The sequence below is a fragment of the Trachypithecus francoisi genome, unplaced genomic scaffold (assembly GCF_009764315.1).
Source record: "Trachypithecus francoisi isolate TF-2019V2 unplaced genomic scaffold, Tfra_2.0 Lachesis_group1, whole genome shotgun sequence".
NCBI classification, from domain to species: domain Eukaryota; kingdom Metazoa; phylum Chordata; class Mammalia; order Primates; family Cercopithecidae; genus Trachypithecus; species Trachypithecus francoisi.
In genome coordinates, this window is record NW_022681454.1 from 42,003,577 (window position 1) to 42,021,971 (window position 18,395).

An 18,395-nucleotide genomic window follows, 5' to 3' on the forward strand; every position below is an offset into this window, starting at 1 on the left:
TAATCATATTTACTCATTCATTCAGCATATATTGTGTGCTTTGTATTGTGCACATACATTTTTACAAATTTGATTAGTTTACTCTGAAAATTTGATTTTTAAAAGCGGAGCCAATTTTTAGGGTTTTTTTTGAGATAAAGCTTTTATTAGTACACATTTGTTTATATCGTGCTTTTTAGATAGAATAATGTCAAACTTTCAATAAACAGGTAAATTTTTCAAGTCATATTAGGATAGGTAAGGGTTGATTGGAGTAGGAAGATAAAATTTAGTTTCACTTTTGTTTGGAGAATTTTATTTTTAATTCCATATTGAGTTTACAGAGTTCTGGAGACAGGGAATGGTTTTAAATAAGGAAAAGGTTAAGAACAAAAGCGTACCCTCCTTGTTAAAAGGTCCCTGGTCATTCTCACATTAGGATCTAAGAGGAAAGTACCGCCAGGCACACTTGAACGACACTAGTTATAAGAAAAATCCCTGTGTGCACTCAATAGAGTGTTCTTGCTGGAGCAAAACTCCAGTATTCTGCCAGATTTTGTTTTTATAACTGGATGCTTTTAATACGAGTAATATGCACATGGTCCTAAGATACTACTTTTTAAGCTAGGAATTATTAATCCTAACTGAATCATTTACAGAAACTCTTCTCCCCTTGTGATTTATTTTTGCAATTTTTATCAAATAATGCACAAAGTTTATAAAGTCAAATAGAACTGAAAAGATTATAACAGAAATAACTATCACTGCCTCACCTACCTCATTACTTATATTTTAAGAGATAAAATAATTTTTTAATACTTTTAGTATGTATTTACTGCCATATTTCTATATAAAAGTCTTATATAAAAAGTTCTTCTCTTGATTTAACAGTATTTCCTCTTCGATAGGTGTAATTATACACTACTTTCTGTCCTCCCTTCTCAGTATTAATATATTACATTTTATTATATTTGTAATTCCCCTCAAGTTGATTTAGGTGCCTTTCCTTTGTGCACTCACAGGAAAAAGAAACCCCAAATCTTTACTTTGCTCTGTGGTAGCCGAGTATTGTAATTGGCTACTTAATTTACCCGTATCACTTCACTACCAAACATAAGTCCACTGAAGGCAAATACTGTTTGTTCCCAGTTCATTGTCATATACACTTCAATGCCTGGCACAGAGTAGGCATGTAATAGTAGACAGTATTGGTTGTTATTAAATTGAAATTCCTTAAGTTAGCATATAAGATTTTTAGTAACCTGATTTCTGCCTGTCTTTCCAGCCTCATTACCAACCCTACCCTTTTTGCAGCTTCTGTGCTAGCCATTGCACACTTTGCAGGCTGTCTGACTTTGCTGATGTTGTGTTTTCTGTCTAGACACTCTTCATTATCTACCTGGAAGGCTCACCATATGCAGACCTAGCTTAGATATTATATCCTCATTGAAATCTTTCTAGATCCCATGAGCAAAATGGCTGTCTCATTTTTGCTCCTAGTGTTATTATTTAGTACAGTGTAATAGGAGCTTGGGGTCTGGAATCAGGTCTGGAGTCAGGCCTGGAATCAGTCCTGGTTCCATCACTTACTAGCAGTGTGACTTCAGACAGGTTAGTTAATTTCTTCATACTTCAGTTTTCCCATGTATAAGATGGAAATAATAATTAGGTTATTAGGCTTTTAAAACACACATACATGTGCACATGTAACACAGTACTTGATACTTGAGTAAGTACCCAATAAATGTTAACTTTTTATTATTAGCTCTAATACTTTAACTTGTAGATGGTTACTGCTATGCTTGTCTCCCTAGCTAAACTGAGCCACTTAGGGTCAGGAACAGTCTTATTTAATAATCATAGCTCTGTTTTCTAGCATAGTGCCCGGCCCAAGAATATATGGATTGTTGCTGAAGTATATAAAATGAGTGGGTGTCAATTTACTCTTTCTGATTATTATTGCTTTGCAGTAATTTTCTTTTCACCACACAAAAATGTATATTTCCAGTGCTTTGCAATGCTTGGCACGTACTAGATCCTTAATGCATTTTTGTGTTAATGAACACATGAAAAAACTTAGGAAATGTGGGACTACTTATTGTACTGTTTATAGTATGTCTATTTACCTATTGATCTTTTTTTTTCTTATGCAACTGTTTCTCTTATTAGTATGCTGTAGTGAAATAGTTTGCAAATGTTTTCATTGGCTCTAATGATCAAGAGGAATAAAAAGAAACAAGATTTTATTTTGCTACAAATAATGTGGTGGTGATTTTTCTTTCCAGAAACGAAATCCTGAAGTTCGACATGTAGATTTGGAGATACTGTGAGTTTGATGGAATGAATCACCTGGGTGGGGACCTTGGAAACAAGTTTGTCCGTCCACTCTACAAAGTTTCCTCCTCTCCTACACTGAAGGACTCAGTGCCATGCAGAAGCCTTTTTTTTTTTTTAAGATGAAGGAAATCTTTTATGTAAAGAGCAATTCAGCAGGACACAGAACTAAAACTACTTCTTACATCTAAGAGAGACACTACAAGTTGAATCAATTTGCAAATCATGTTTTTATGCTTCCATAGGGAACATTTTGGTTATTTAAATTGTTCATAATGTCCCATATTTCACCTGTTCAGTGTATGCTGTACTTTGCAATCATCTTTCTTTTTTTCACATTGGTAAAAATAAGTGGCATCCATAGGATCATGATTTTTAATTTGTTGCCACTGAAGATTTCACTCCATCAGAATCTGCCAATCTTGAACATTCTGGCTAAATCTTGGTATGTAGTTTTTAAATCACTCCGTTTCAAAGTCAGTCTTTCCTTATAGAATGTGGAAATTATTTCTCCGTACTTTGTGATTTTGACCTGAGTGCTAAGAGAATCACTCTCCTTACCTAGTTATCTACAAAGGTTCATTCCAGAAATGTTTAGTTACTGAATTGAATGACGACATCTCAGTATACACTTTTAGGTCATAGTAGTTGCCAATTTGTAAAATTTCTTTTTTCTTCTTTGCTCTTTTCCCCTTATTTGGTTTAATTTTTCTAATGTTAGGAGGTACAGTCCTAGATGTTCCCATGGGCCAGTGTGATGACTTTTTTTTAAATGAGGTTCAGTACCATAATGTTTATTTACTGGGACATAATGCATTTATAAACATTTTAAAATTCTGTAAAATGGGTTAGAAATATTTATAATTTTACAGGCAGGACAGCATTTGACTTTTAATTTATTTAAAAGGCGGCACTACTTATGTAAATCTGAGCTGTGGGATATTTCTTGCTTTAAGAGAGACAGAATCTCTCACTGAAACTCATGGTCATGATTTTGTATAATATAGTTCATAGTGTGTCTGTGAGTTTCTTCCAGTTACAAATGGGCATTTAGCATAGAATATTGACTATAACATGTAAGTAAATAGCTTTCTACTGACCCTAAGTTATCAAGGTGAAAAAAACATGCAATTCAGTAATCGAAAATGTGGTGAAAAGCTACAGTTGTCATCATCAAAACAACTCATAACATACTTTAAAATGTTCAGGTAGCAATGAGCATTGTTTATATGAGAATGGTGGCTGGGTGATCTCTTTGCTGAATAAATGAGTTGTTAACATGTGGACCCAACTGCCTGTGTGAGATCTGTGTCTTAAAATGTACTGAAATGGAAATTTATGAATTATTACAAATTGTAATGCTGGAAACAAAAAATAAATCCTTGGTTAAAGGGTTTGTAATGGTGATTTTTGATCTAGAAATCTCATTTACTGGAAAAATTACAAGCATTTACATTGGTGTTTTTGTGTTCTTTTTTTTTTTTTTTACTGTTAGAGTATTTTGCATACTGTACATTTTAAGTGAAATAACATTCCAGTTTTATTTTTAAGATAGAAAATTGTGTTTTATATATATATATATAATTTGATACTCTATTCTTAAAGTTTCAAATTCCTTACCCCTTCTTTACCAAAAAAAAAAAAAAAACTTGGTTTTTTTACCCATTACGATTCACTCTATACTTTTTTCTTCTTCCTTCCCCTTTACCACTTGCCATTTGTTACTTCATGTCATTGCCATATGGGAAAGTACCAAATTATATCCAGTTTCCTCTTAGTGATATTACTCTGAAAAATTTCACAAAGCCAGACAAGAATAATTAACTCATTTTTTTTCCCAAGACGACCCTCAAAGTTAATGTGCAGCAGGTATTCCAAATGGTAATTTTTTTTTAGAATTCCCTAAAAAAAGCCAGTTTCTGATATTTCTTTTTAAATCTGATTTTGGTTGGGTCATATCATTCTTAAATAATAATTGAAGGTTTATGTTGCCATTTTTTCTAATTCTGTTTTGCACTGATAAACTTACATAAAGTTTGTTTATGTAAAACAAGAAATAAAGGAGTACAACATATCAAGGAATTTGAGTATTTATGTAGAATCAGGAAATTTTTCTAGAGTCATTGAATTTTAAAATCAGAGAATTTGAGCTGGATATGGTGGCTCATGCCTGTAATCCCGGCACTTTAGGAGGCCGAGGCAGGAGGATTGCTTGAGCTCGGGAGTTCAAGACCAGCCTGGACAACACAGCGAGACCTCATCTCTACTAAAAAATGTTAGCCGGGTGTGGTGGTGTTCACCTGTGCTAGTCCATACTCACACTGCTATAAAGAAATACCTGAGACTGAGTAATCAAGACTTAAGAGCTTTAATTGGCTCACGGTTCTGCAGACTGAACAGGAAACAGCAGCTTCTACTTCTGGGGAGGCCTCAGGAAACTTCATTCATGGTGGAAGACGAAGGGGAGGCAGTCATAGCCAGAGGAAAAGCAAGAGGCGCAGGGTAGGTGCCACTCTTGTAAACAACCAGATCTCATGAGAACTCGCTATACAGTACCCAAGAGGGGAGGGTGCTAAAGTATTCATGAGAACTCTGCCCCCATGATCCAGTCACCTCCCACCAGGCCCTACCTCCGACACTGGGGATTACAATTCGGCATGAGATTTGGTGGGGACACAGATCCAAAGCATATCAGCACCTGTAGTCCCAGCTACTTAGGAGGCCGAGGTGGGAGGATCACTTGAGCCCCAGAGGTAAAGGCTGCAATGAGCTATGATCATGCCACTCCAGCCTGGATAACAGGGTGAGATCCTGTCTCAAAAAATCAGAGAATTTGGATCTCTTTCTCCAAAAATAACGCTATATTTAGTTTCTCAGGTTTCTTGTTATTTTACCAAATTAATGTTTCTTTGCATCTATTTTGGCATATAGCATTTGAATATTAAAGCATATAAATCATTTTTAAGAAAAATATTCTCTGCAGGAGAATAATTACAAAAATAATTCTGGACAGAGAGGAGGGGCAGTCAAGGATCTATGATGGATTCCTTCTTGCCCAAAATTAAAATCTAGGATTTATCAAATGTGAGGTATACAGTGGTCCCTGACTTAAAATGGTTGCATTTGAGAATTTTTGAGTTTATGATGGGTTTATTGGCACATAACCTCATAAGTCAAAAAGCATCTGTACCTACTTTTAGCTTTGGTTGAGAATGGATCTCTAATTCACTGTAAGTAGCAGGCCCCAAACTATATAAGGTGCACAGTTTTCATCATAGCAGTGGGAGGATGAGGGGTGGAGATTTTTTTTTTTTTTTTTTTGAAATGGAGTTTCATTCTTGTTGACCAGGCTGGAGTGCAATGGCACAATCTTGGCTCACCGCAACCTCCACCTCCCGATTCAAGTGATTCTCCTGCCTCATCCTACCGAGTAGCTGGGATTACAGGCATGCGCCACCACGCCCGGCTAATTTTGTATTTTTAGTTTAGACAGGGTTTCTCCATGTTGGTCAGACTGGTCTCGAACTCCCGACCTCAGGTGATCCGCCCTCCTCGGCTTCCCAAAGTGCTGGGATTACAGGTGTGAGCCACTGCTCCCAGTGGTCTATTTTTAAGTGGACTATCCTGGGGGCCTATAGTATCCAACTCCAAAGAGGTAGGTTCCTGAACATATACTAAAGAACCCGTGAGATCAGATGGAAAAATTTTCAAAATTTTTCAAAAGCAAAGTTAATCCCTGCATACATCCCCCTACACACACACACATACTGCAAAGTGAATAACAAAATATAAGGCTTGAGTTTTTGGTATATGGCTTCCAGTGTTACCTTATCTCATAATTTAGATAATGATTTTTGCTAAAATACCATCTAAAGAGTGCCTACGTTTTAAATCTGATGACTTTTTGAGGAAGAATGCTGGGAACTACAGAAAACTGCACAGGATTTAGAATTTGTATTATCTTAGATTGCATTTGTCAAGCTTTGGCAGCATTTCTTTTAAACGTGATGACCCCCAATTTGCCAAACTGTCAGAAGTCAGTGAAGCAAAGAATCGAAGGTAAAATGTTGATTCAAAGATTGTATCCCCTAAATCTTTCATTCCTGTCTCTGAAATGGAATTTTGGAAGGCATTTATATAGAAGATTAGTCTGATAGCCTTTATATTTGCATGTTAAGTTTACTTGCATCCTTAGACTTGGCTTTATGCAAAAATAAAATTTCATTTGTTTTATTGTATTTCATCTGTCTGATTTCCCTGGCACATTAACATGGTCCTGGTCCCTCAGGATACTTTTTCCCTTAATAAATGTCATATGTAAATAAAGGCAACTCATTTATTAGTTTGGGATTTTTTTTCCCTTGAGAAATAAATGTTTGTTGAACATAAATTCTTCTTTACCTCATGTGCTAAGAACTAAACTGTATAATCTGATATATTTTACCCTAAAAATTATGCCTATGTTTTTGAACAGAATTTCTTACTCATTCAGTGTGCCTGTTAGTTTTTAAGATTCTTTTTGGTCATACAAAACCTAACTATAATAACTCTTAATCATTTTATAATCGGTTTTACTTTAAAGAGAACTATTTTTTGGTTTTATGAAACCAAACTATAATAATCATTTTATAATCAGTTTCAGTTTAAAAAGAACTGTTATTAATATACTGTTTATTAACATATTAACTATTATTAATATGTGTTTGGTAAAACAAAATCTGGAAAGTTATATTCCTTAGTGATATATATTATCAGTACATTGTGACATAACTAGATTTTAATTAGGCTGTTTTGTTTCAGATGTGTCTACGAGAGTATATTTAGAGAAAAAAATGCAAAATATGGGAACATCAAAACCCTCAACCTAAGGCCAGCCTGCACTGTGATCTAAATTGAACTCTATACTAATCCTGTAGGAATTCCAACTGTATTTTCTTTTTCATGAGAAACTAAATCAAAGTAATTTGGTATTTTCAGAGGGTATAATTCCCTCCCAAAATTCAAAACCTATTGAAAGTAGAACCACTACAGTTTATGATTTGCACAGGAAAAGAAAGAATTGTATATGTCATTAAGGCCCAGAATAAAACTCTTTGAAAAGGGTTTTAAATAGACTGAAATATATACTTCTTAGTATTATAATAGCTATTAACAATATTTTGAGGTCTGTTTGCCAGGTACTGTTTTACATGTACACTTTTTTTTTTTTTTTCTTTGAAACAGAGTCTTGCTCTGTGACCCAGGCTGGAGTGCAGTGGCACAATCTTGGCTCACTGCAAGCTCCACCTCCTGGGTTCAGCCATTCTCTGCCTCAGCCTCCGGTGTACCTAGGACTACAGGCGCCCGCCACCACATCCGGCTGATTTTTTTTGTATTTTTAGTAGAGACGGGGTTTCACCGTGTTAGCCAGGATGGTCTCGATCTCCTGACCTCATGATCTGCCTGCCTCAGCCTCCTAAAGTGCTGGGATTACAGGCATGAGCCACCGCGCCCGGCCTACATGTACACATTTAATCCTCACAAAGAGCCAATCAAATGTGGTCTGTAATTCACATTTTTGCAGATGAGGAAACAGATACAGTAGTTAATATTAGTGTCTGAGGCTACTCATCCAATAAAAGGCAGAGTCAGGATTTGAACTCGCAAGGAAGCTTTCTGCTAAACAGAAAAGCCCAAAAGAAGTAACACTGGGCCGGGCGCGGTGGCTCAAGCCTGTAATCCCAGCACTTTGGGAGGCCGAGACGGGCGGATCACGAGGTCAGGAGATCGAGACCATCCTGGCTAACACGGTGAAACCCCGTCTCTACTAAAAACTACAAAAAAAAAAAAACTAGCTGGGTGACGTGGCGGCGCCTGTAGTCCCAGCTACCCGGGAGGCTGAGGCAGGAGAATGGCGTGAACCCGGGAGATGGAGCTTGCAGTGAGCTGAGATCCGGCCACAGCACTCCAGCCTGGGTGACAGAGCGAGACTCCGTCTCAAAAAAAAAAAAAAAAAAAAAAAAAAAAAAAAGAAGTAACACTGTATAAAAAGTAGAAAGGAAATATTCATTATATTATTATACAGTAACCTAATTTGTAGTCAGAATAGTTAGTTAAATCTAACCCAGACCTCTTGGGACAGGAGGATGACCGGTGGGGTAGGGCATGGATCATTGAGTTGTTTTTTTTGTTTGTTTTTTGGGTGGGGAGGTTTGGGGTTTTTTTTTCTTTTGAGACGGTGTCTCACTCTATTGCCAGGCTGGAGTGCAGTGGCACGATCTCGGCTCACTGCAACCTCCGCCTCCCGGGTTCAAGCGATTCTCCTGCCTCACCCTCCCGAGTAGCTGAGACTACAGGCATGCACCACCACAGCTAATTTTTGTATTTTTAGTAGAAATGGGGTTTCACCATGTTGGCCAGGATGATCTCGATCTCTTGACCTCGTGATCCTCCCGTTGGCCTCCCAAAGTGTTGGGATTACAGGCGTGAGCCACTGCGCACGGTCCTCATTAAGGTTTTTATGGACGCTGAGGTCTTGTCTGTTATTTTAGGCTATTTTGTTTTGTTTTGTTTTGTTTTTTAGACATAGTAGCCTCGCTCTGTCTCCCAGGCTGGATTGCCATGGCACGATCTTAGCTCACTGCAACCTTCCCCTCCCGGGTTCAAGCGACTCTCCTCTCTCAGCCTCCCGGGTAGCTGAGACTACAGGCACCCGCCATCTTGACCGGGTAATTTTTGTATTTTTAGTAGAGACGGGGTTTCACCTTATTGGCCAGGCTGGTCATGAACTCCTGACCTTGTGATCTGCCCGCCTTGGCCTCCCAAAGTGCTGGGATTACAGGCGTGAGCCATCGCGCCGGTCTATTTTTTACATGATATTTAAGTATTACTACCATGTATAAACATATCCAGAAGATAATATATTGTTCAAATGTCAGTCATTGATTTGAACCATGTAGGAAAGAAATTCAGGGAGAGGTGTAAAAATTAGAATTAATCAGAAGTTTCAAAAACATAGTTATCCCAGCCGGGCGCAGTAGCTCATGCTTGTAATCCCAGCACTCTGGAAGGCCGAGGCGGGCGGATCACGAGGTCAGGAGTTCAAGATCAGCCTGGCCAACATGCTGAGACCCTGTCTCTATTAAAAGTACAAAAATTAGCCGGGCGTGGTGGTGTGCAACTGTAGTCCCAGCTACTCGGGAGACTGAGGCAGGAGAATTGCTTGAACCCAGGAGGTGGAGGTTGCAGTGAGCCGAGATCATGCCACTGCACTCCAGCCTGGGCGACACAGCAAGACTCCATCTCAAAAAAAAAAAAAATTTATATATATAGTCATCCCTTGGTATCTGTGGGAATACCCTGTGGGGATATCCTGGGATATCAAAATTCAAGGATATTGAAGTTTCCTATATAATATGGCATATTTGCATATAACCTACACACATCCTCAAGGATACTTTAACCTCTATTATAATACCTAACACAATATAAATGTTATATAAGTAGTTGTTATACTGTATTGTTTAGGAAACAATGACAAGGAAAAAAGCCTGTTCACGTTTAGTACAGACACAATTTTTTATTTATTGAGTATTTTCAATATGATGTTGGTTGAATCAGAGATGTGAACCCACGGATACGAAAAGCTGACTATATTTTATAATTGTACTTGAATAGATAAAATATTCGCATGATTCTAAATTCAGAATATTCAAACAGATTTTTAGGAAACATTCTCTCAACCTTGCTCCCAGCTATCCATTTTCTTTTCCCAGAGGCAACTAATGTTATAAGCTTGTGATATATCCTTATAGATATTTAATGTATATATTCATATATACATGTTTATTATACATATTTCCCCTATTCTACAAAGATAATAAAATAGTATATATATATAAATGAACCTTCTGATAATTTAAGTACACAGCCTATTTCCAGAGTTGTGTTTACTGAAAATTACTACATCAACAGGAAGTAACACATAATATGCTTTACCATATAGTAGCCACTAGTGACATGGGGATATTTAAATTTAAATTAATTACACAAAATAAATTCAGTTCCTCAGTTGCATTAGCCACATTTTCATGTGTTCAGTAGCCACATGTGGCCAGTGACTGTGTTGTACACTGCAGATACAGAACATTTTCATTATCACAGAAAGTTGTTTTGGACAGTCCTGATGTGGTGGATTAAAGTAATCCTAATCTCTCTTTAATATTTGAGAGTGTCTGTACAGTGCACAACATTAGCGTGCCTGGTTTTTGTTGTTGGAGACAGAAGGATAAAATTCTGGCTTATCTCTTAGACATGTATCAATACAAATAGCTCTTGGGCTATAACTTAAGGCTACCAACTGGTAAGCATTGCTTTCAGCTAATACATTTCTCATGTTCAAAATGAAGAGTTTGAATTTGACTTCCTCTCATTCAAATGCATACTATACATTCTGAACATTAGGGAACAATTGAACCCTACAAAAGTGTTCTTGAGCCATCAAAAATTCTTACCCAAGTTGATAAATTATGATTCTGAATGTTCATGTTAGTTTATCTTGTGGCCAAGCAAAGGGCTAAATAAGTATGATACCACTCATCACTTAAAGGTCTCAGAGATCAAAATATGGGATTGGGGCCGGGCGCGGTGGCTCAAGCCTGTAATCCCAGCACTTTGGGAGGCCGAGACGGGCGGATCACGAGTCAGGAGATCGAGACCATCCTGACTAACACAGTGAAACCCCGTCTCTACTAAAAAATACAGAAAACTAGCCGGGCGAGGTGGCGGGCGCCTGTAGTCCCAGCTACTCCGGAGGCTGAGGCAGGAGAATGGCGTAAACCCGGGAGGCGGAGCTTGCAGTGAGCTGAGATCCGGCCACTGCACTCCAGCCTGGGCGACAGAGCCAGACTCCGTCTCAAAAATAAAAAATAAAAAATAAAAAAAAACAAAATATGGGATTGGTGGGCCCAGGTGGTGAGAAAGGAAGGAGGTGCAGGTTTACTACACTTTTTTTTTTTTTTTATACTTTAAGTTCTAGGGTACATGTGCATAACGTGCAGGTTTGTTACATATGTATACTTGTGCCATGTTGGTGTGCTGCACCCATCATCTCATCAGCACCCATCAACTCGTCCTTTACATCAGGTATAACTCCCAATGCAATCCCTCCCCCCTCCCCCCTCCCCATAATAGGCCCCAGTGTGTGATGTTCCCCTTCCCGAGTCCAAGTGATCTCATTGTTCAGTTCCCACCTATGAGTGAGAACATGCAGCGTTTGGTTTTCTGTTCTTGTGATAGTTTGCTGAGAATGATGGTTTCCAGCTGCATCCATGTCCCTACAAAAGACACAAACTCATCCTTTTTTATGGCTGCATGGTATTCCATGGTGTATATGTACCACATTTTCTTAATCCAGTCTGTCACAGATGGACATTTGGGTTGATTCCAAGTCTTTGCTATTGTGAATAGTGCCGCAATGAACATACGTGTGCATGTGTCTTTATAGCAGCATGATTTATAATCCTTTGGGTATATGCCCAGTAATGGGATGGCTGGGTCATATGGTACTTCTAGTTCTAGATCCTTGAGGAATCGCCATACTGGTTTACCATAATGGTTGAACTAGTTTACAATCCCACCAACAGTGTAAAAGTGTTCCTATTTCTCCATATCCTCTCCAGCACCTGTTGTTTCCTGACTTTTTAATGATCGCCATTCTAACTGGTGTGAGATGGTATCTCATTGTGGTTTTGATTTGCATTTCTCTAATGGCCAGTGATGACGAGCATTTTTTCATGTGTCTGTTGGCTGTATGAGTGTCTTCTTTTGAGAAATGTCTGTTCATATCCCTTGCCCACTTTTTGATGGGGTTGTTTTTTCTTGTAAATTTGTTTGAGTTCTTTGTAGGTTCTGGATATTAGCCCTTTGTCAGATGAGTCGATTGCAAAAATTTTCTCCCATTCTGTAGGTTGCGTGTTCACTCTGATGGTAGTTTCTTTTGCTGTGCAGAAGCTCTTTAGTTTAATTAGATCCCATTTGTCAATTTTGGCTTTTGTTGCCGTTGCTTTTGGTGTTTTAGACATGAAGTCCTTTCCCATGTTTATGTCCTGAATGGTATTACCTAGGTTTTCTTCTAGGGTTTTTATGGTATTAGGTCTAACATTTAGGTCTCTAATCCATCTTGAATTAATTTTTGTATAAGGAGTAAGGAAAGGATCCAGATTCAGCTTTCTACTTATGGCTAGCCAATTTTCCCAGCACCATTTATTAAATAGGGAATCCTTTCCCCATTTCTTGTTTTTGTCAGGTTTGTCAAAGATCAGATGGCTATAGATGTGTGGTATTATTTCTGAGGACTCTGCTCTGTTCCATTGGTCTATATCTCTGTTTTGGCACCAGTACCACACTTTATACAAGAAATAAGTTCCTGTGCCAGGCGCGGCGGTTCATACCTGTAATCCCATCACTTTGGGAGGCAAAGGCCGGCGGATCATGAGGTCAGGAGACGGAGACTGTACTGGCTAAAACGGTGAAACCCCATCTCTGGTAAAAACACAAAAAATTAGCCGGGCGTGGTGGCACGTTCCTGCAGTCCCAGCTACTCAGCAGGCTGAGGCAAGAGAATCGCTTGAACCGAGGAGGCAGAGGTTGCAGTGAGCCAAGATTGTGCCACTGCACTCCAGCCTGGCTGACAGAGCAAGACTCCATCTCAAAAAAAAAAAAAGAAAGAAAGAAAAAAACGAAAAATAAGTTCCTGGACATTGTGTAAATTAAATATTTCTAAATCTATTTTTAGATGCACTAGAAGAGTTCACAATTTAAAGAAATCCTCCCGTAATGTATGATTATTTCTATTTTGTTAAATCTATTTAAAAGAGATTTTATGAGATGAATTATAGATTACTCCTGGAACTATGGCAGATCACATTGAGGTTAAAAGAGCATTAAGAGATTGGGTGATAGATGGTCTAATATCATCACTGCTTGAAGTTCCAAGGAATTACTTAAATTGATCGAATTTCCTTATGACATTTTCTATATGGATTGACAGCCCATGTCAATTATTGAACACTTACTATATGCAAGCTATGACATACTAGATGCCCATGAGGCCCTTAGAAGACAGAAGATGATGGCAGTGTTGTCAACCAGATAATCATTCCTGATGGTCAACGTGGGGGATGTCCCATCCTGATAATCCCCTCATCTAATAACCAGGACAGAATTACTCAGGGCTGTGGCTCTTGTCCTTCTTGAGGTCAATAAGGCCTGCCTTGATCAGAACCAAGCAATTCTTCATCCATCATGGGCCAGTGATTTCAAGTATAGAAGATGCTGGGACCCTAATTTGAGTCCACTTAATGGGAGGTATCCTGGGAAATGCCCATAATTAATTTGTGTTTGCTTTTCCAGGTTTCCTTAAACTTCCTAACTAAGTTTCATAATGTATAAGATATTTACAGAATTTCTAAATTTTTTTAAACATGCTGTTATTTCTCCCATCTTAGAAAAACAGACTAAAACACCACAACCACGCTGCCACACACAAAATGCGTAAAAACAAAAAAATCCTTCACTTATTTTCTCATTTCTTTACTTCCCTTTACAGCAAACTCAAAGGAGTTGTCTGTATTTGCTGCCTCTGTTTCCTTTTCTCTGAAACCCATTCCAATCAGGCTTTTGTCACTCTCTCCACTAACCCTGTCCTTGACTTCCATACCACTAAATAAAATTGTCAATCTTAGGTTCTCATCTTGACCTGTCAACAGCATTTGACACAGTGAATCTGGCTTCCAGAATTCTACTTTCTGGGTTCTCCACCTACCTCTGTGGCTATTCCTTTTCAGTCTTTTTTTTTTTTTTTTGCGGGGGGAGAGTCTCGCTCTGTCACCAGGCTGGCTACAGTGCAGTGCACAATCTTGGCTCACTGCAACCTCCACCTCCCGAGTTCAAGCGATTCTTCCACCTCAGCCTCCCTGGTAGCTGGGACTACAGGTGTGCATCACCACACCTGGCTAATTTTTGTATTTTTAGTAGAGACAGGGTTTCACCATGTTGGCCAGGCTGGTCTCGAACTCCTGGCCTCAGGTAATCCACCCGCCTCTGCCTCCCAAAGTGCTGGGATTACAGGTGTGAGCCACCATGCCCAGCCTTCAGTCTCTTTTTTTAGGTTTCTCCTCATTTCCATTACCTCCAAACATTGGCATATCCCAGGACTATGTCTTTTCTTTGTCTATATTCATTCACTGACTGATTCAGTCCTATGGCTTTCAAAAAAGAAAAAAAAAAAAGCATTATTTATTGAAACCTTGATTCTCCACTTTGAATCCCAGACTCAAATGTCCAGCTGCCTACTTGACATCTCCAGGTTTGAGATAGGCATTCCACTATGCTGCTGATGGAAGTGTGAAGTAGGCCCAGCTATGTCAGGGGTACTATAGCTGAAGATATTAAGAGTCTGGAAAAATACCGCTGGCCGTGGTGACCCATGCCTGCAGTTCTAGCACTTTGGGAGGAGGAGGTGGGTGGATTGATTGCTTGAGGCCAGAAGTTACCAGCCTGGTCAATATAGCAATGGTTTGTCTCCAGAAAAAAAAAAAAAGAGTCTGGAAAATAGTCATACCCTTTGACCTATTTATTCCACTTCTAGAAATACAGCCTAATAAGAGTTGCTTCAGTATGAAAAAATTAGGAAACATTTAGGGGAATAGTTAAATAAATTATGGCAATTATAGCATATTTGTAAGGTAGGATAGAATACAGTCTTTGGAGGCATTTTTTGCAGGATATTTTATACGGCAAAATGCTTATGACAGAGAAAAATGTAAAAATACACATCTTGGGCTGGGCGTGGTGGCTCACACCTGTCATCCCAGAACTTTGGGAGGCCAAGGCAGGAGGATTGCTTGAGCGCTGGAGTTCAAGATCAGCCTGGCCAACATGGTGAAACCTGGCCTCTAAGACAAAAACATACAAAAATCAGCCGGGCATGGTGGCATGCACCTGTAGTCCCAGCTATCTGGGAGGCCGGGGTGGGAGGATTGCTTGAGGTGGGAAGAGGTGAGGTTGCAGTGAGCCAAGATGATGCCACTGTACTCCATCCTGGGCAACAGAGCAAGACTGTCTAAAAGAAAAAAAAAGAAAAGAATATACATCTTGCAGTTCAAGTTGTTACTGCTAAGATTTGAGATTGGAATGGGACATAAAAGACATTTTTATGAACAGGTATTAGTTTTTTAAATTTTAAAAAGTGCCTAAGATTCATTTTCTAGTGAAAAAACAGGATACATAACTATATTCAGAATAATTTCAATGTGTACATAGAAAAAGGATCAAAAGCAAATACACTAGATATTAACAATTTCATACGTGGATGATTTTTATCTTCTCTCTTTTTCTGTCATTTACAGATTTTCTACAATGAGTTTGTCTTTTATAATAAAAAGTTAATTTAAAAGGACAAGCAATTCAGGCTGGCACAGTGGCTCACACCCGTAATCCCAGCACTTTGGGAGGCTGAGGTGGGTGGATCACCTGTGGTGAGGAGTTCAAGACCAGCCTGGCCAACATGGTGAAACCCCGTCTCTACTAAAAATACGAAAATTAGAAAATTAGCCAGCGTTGGTGTTGGACACCTGTAATCCCAACTACTCGGGAGGCGGAGGCAGGCGAATCGCTTGAACCCAGAAGGTGCAGATTGCAGTAAGCTGAGATCACGCCACTGCACTGCAGCCTGGGTGACAAAGTGAGATTCTATGTCAAAAAAAAAAGAAAAAAGAAAAAGAAAAAGAAAAAAGGACAAGCAATTCTTCAATCTTGGGATAATTGAAGATATTGGAGTGTCATAAAACTAAAGTATGAGAATTTTTTAATTAGAATTTTAATTTTAATACCTACTTTCAAGAGGAGGTAACAACCAAAAGTTTTAAAGGGAAAAGACTGAAGATGAGCATGTTTCTTTGAATTATAAAATTTGGGTTTAATACCACTAGACTCTCAATTTCCAACCCTAGTAATATGGCATATGCTGTTGGAACTCAATGTGGTCGTTTGCTCAACTTTTTGTTGATATAATCTGAAATGATCTTAAATCTCACTGTGGAACATCATAAAAACAGCATATTTGTCAGAGAAGAGTAGGACAATTGTCCTATTAAGTTGGAAAACTGAAAAAGAAAATTTAAAAATAGACTTCCATTATTGCATTCATATGACAAATCCTTTTTGAGTGTCTGTGTCACTGGGCACTGTGCTACCTCCTAACTACCTAGGCAGTTGGGGTAGGAAATCCTCCTTGGGGAAGTGCCCTTTGTAAGGCCAGGCACAGAGAAAAAGAAGGGTGAAGAGAGTGCTAGGTAATAGAGGACATGTACAAATAGATGGCTAGACTTTCAGTTGATAACTATGTCTAATTAGGTGAATACCATCTTATTCTAGCAAGAGTATCAGAGTGTGTTCATTCCTGAGGACCCTTTCCCTTGTGTTGAAACAAATTGTCTCTAGCCTTCAATATGAAATAAATTCCCTTTTGCCACATTTCTGCCAAATCTGAAGAATCACAATGGATGAGTCTCATGCCTATTTCAAAAATGGTATAGAGTCTCTGGGGGTTCAGTATATTTAACTTGTTTCCTCATAAGTGTGACTTTAAGATATCGTTTCATGCTGGAGTTGTAAATTGTGATTTATCCATTCTCTGTAGAAATATTAAATAATTTGAAAAAATTCCAAAACCCATTTTTATTGTAATTTTTCTTACTGAATTTTAGATACAGCTTTAAGATTATTTGGTAAGAGATGAAAGGAAAGGTGGGTGTTAAACTCAGATTGAAGCAATTTAAAATTTTATAGGCAGTTATATTTGATGTAACTGGGAAAAGGTTGGATCTCTAAAAGGAAAAAATATATGTCGCAGCTGTTTCTATCTTATTTGTTCCATAGGACTCTCTTACAGCCCCAGCCCTGCAAGATTCCTCCAGGGGTCTCCAGCTACCTGCATTCCCCTGAGGACTTTGTGTGTCCAGAAGACAGGCCCAGTGTTGCAACAGGACCTCCTATCAAGGCTTGGCAATGTTTTCAGATTAGAATTCAATTTTCTTTACTTAATTTCTTGATACCTATCTCCAATCCAAATAAACTTAGCTACAATATTTTTGAAGATTTACATTCCTAAACACTTAATTCTTTTTTTTTTTTTTTTTTTTTGAGGCGGAGTCTCGCTCTGTTGCCCGGACTGGAGTGCAGTGGCCGGATCTCAGCTCACTGCAAGCTCCGCCTCCCGGGTTTACGCCATTCTCCTGCCTCAGCCTCCCGAGTAGCTGGGACTACAGGCGCCCGCCATCTCGCCCGGCTAGTTTTTGTATTTTTAGTAGAGACGGGGTTTCACCGTGTTAGCCAGGATGGTCTCGATCTCCTGACCTCGTGATCCGCCCGTCTCGGCCTCCCAAAGTGCTGGGATTACAGGCTTGAGCCACCGCGCCCGGCCGGACACTTAATTCTTGAATTATTTTTTCCTTAATAATGATAAGCTTCACTATTTTTAAAATTTTTTTAATCAACTCATAATTGTACACATTTTGGGGTACTATCTGATGTTTCAATATATGTATACATTGTGTAATGATCAAATCAGGGTAATTACCTTACCATCACCTCAAACATTTATTGTTTCTTGGTGGTGAGAACATTCAAAATCCTCTCCCAGTGATTTTGAAATATACGTTGCTAACTATAGTTACCCTACTTGCAATAGGACCCAGAACTTATTCCACCTATCTAACTGTAACTTTGCACCTGTTGGCCAATTTCTCCCCATCTCTTCCCCTCCCTTACCTCCCACCCTTCTCCCCCAGCCTCTGATAACCATGGTTCTACTCTCCACTGCTATGAAATCAACTTTTTTAGATTCCACATATGAATGACATCATGTGGTATCTGTCTTTCTCTATCTAGCTTATTATGCTTAACATAATGTCCTCTAGTTTCATCCATGTTGTTGCAAATGACAGCATTTCCTGTTTTGTTATGGTGAAATAGTACTCCATTGTGCATATATACCACATTTTCTTTATCTATTCATCTGATGATGAGTACTTAAGTTGATT

The 18,395-nt window shown here is 38.6% G+C and overlaps 1 protein-coding gene across 2 annotated transcripts in view; it reads left to right on the top strand.

Moving 5' to 3' along the window:
* Positions 1-3,716, top strand: part of SLC30A9 (solute carrier family 30 member 9) — a 106,871-nt gene extending 103,155 nt beyond the window's left edge. For both annotated transcript variants that reach the window (XM_033214100.1, XM_033214102.1), the window contains one exon: positions 2,265-3,716. In XM_033214100.1, coding sequence (XP_033069991.1) covers positions 2,265-2,309 — 45 coding nt within the window. In that variant the 3' untranslated portion in view covers positions 2,310-3,716. The remainder of the gene's footprint in view (positions 1-2,264) is intronic.
* The last annotated feature ends 14,679 nt before the right edge of the window (positions 3,717-18,395 follow it).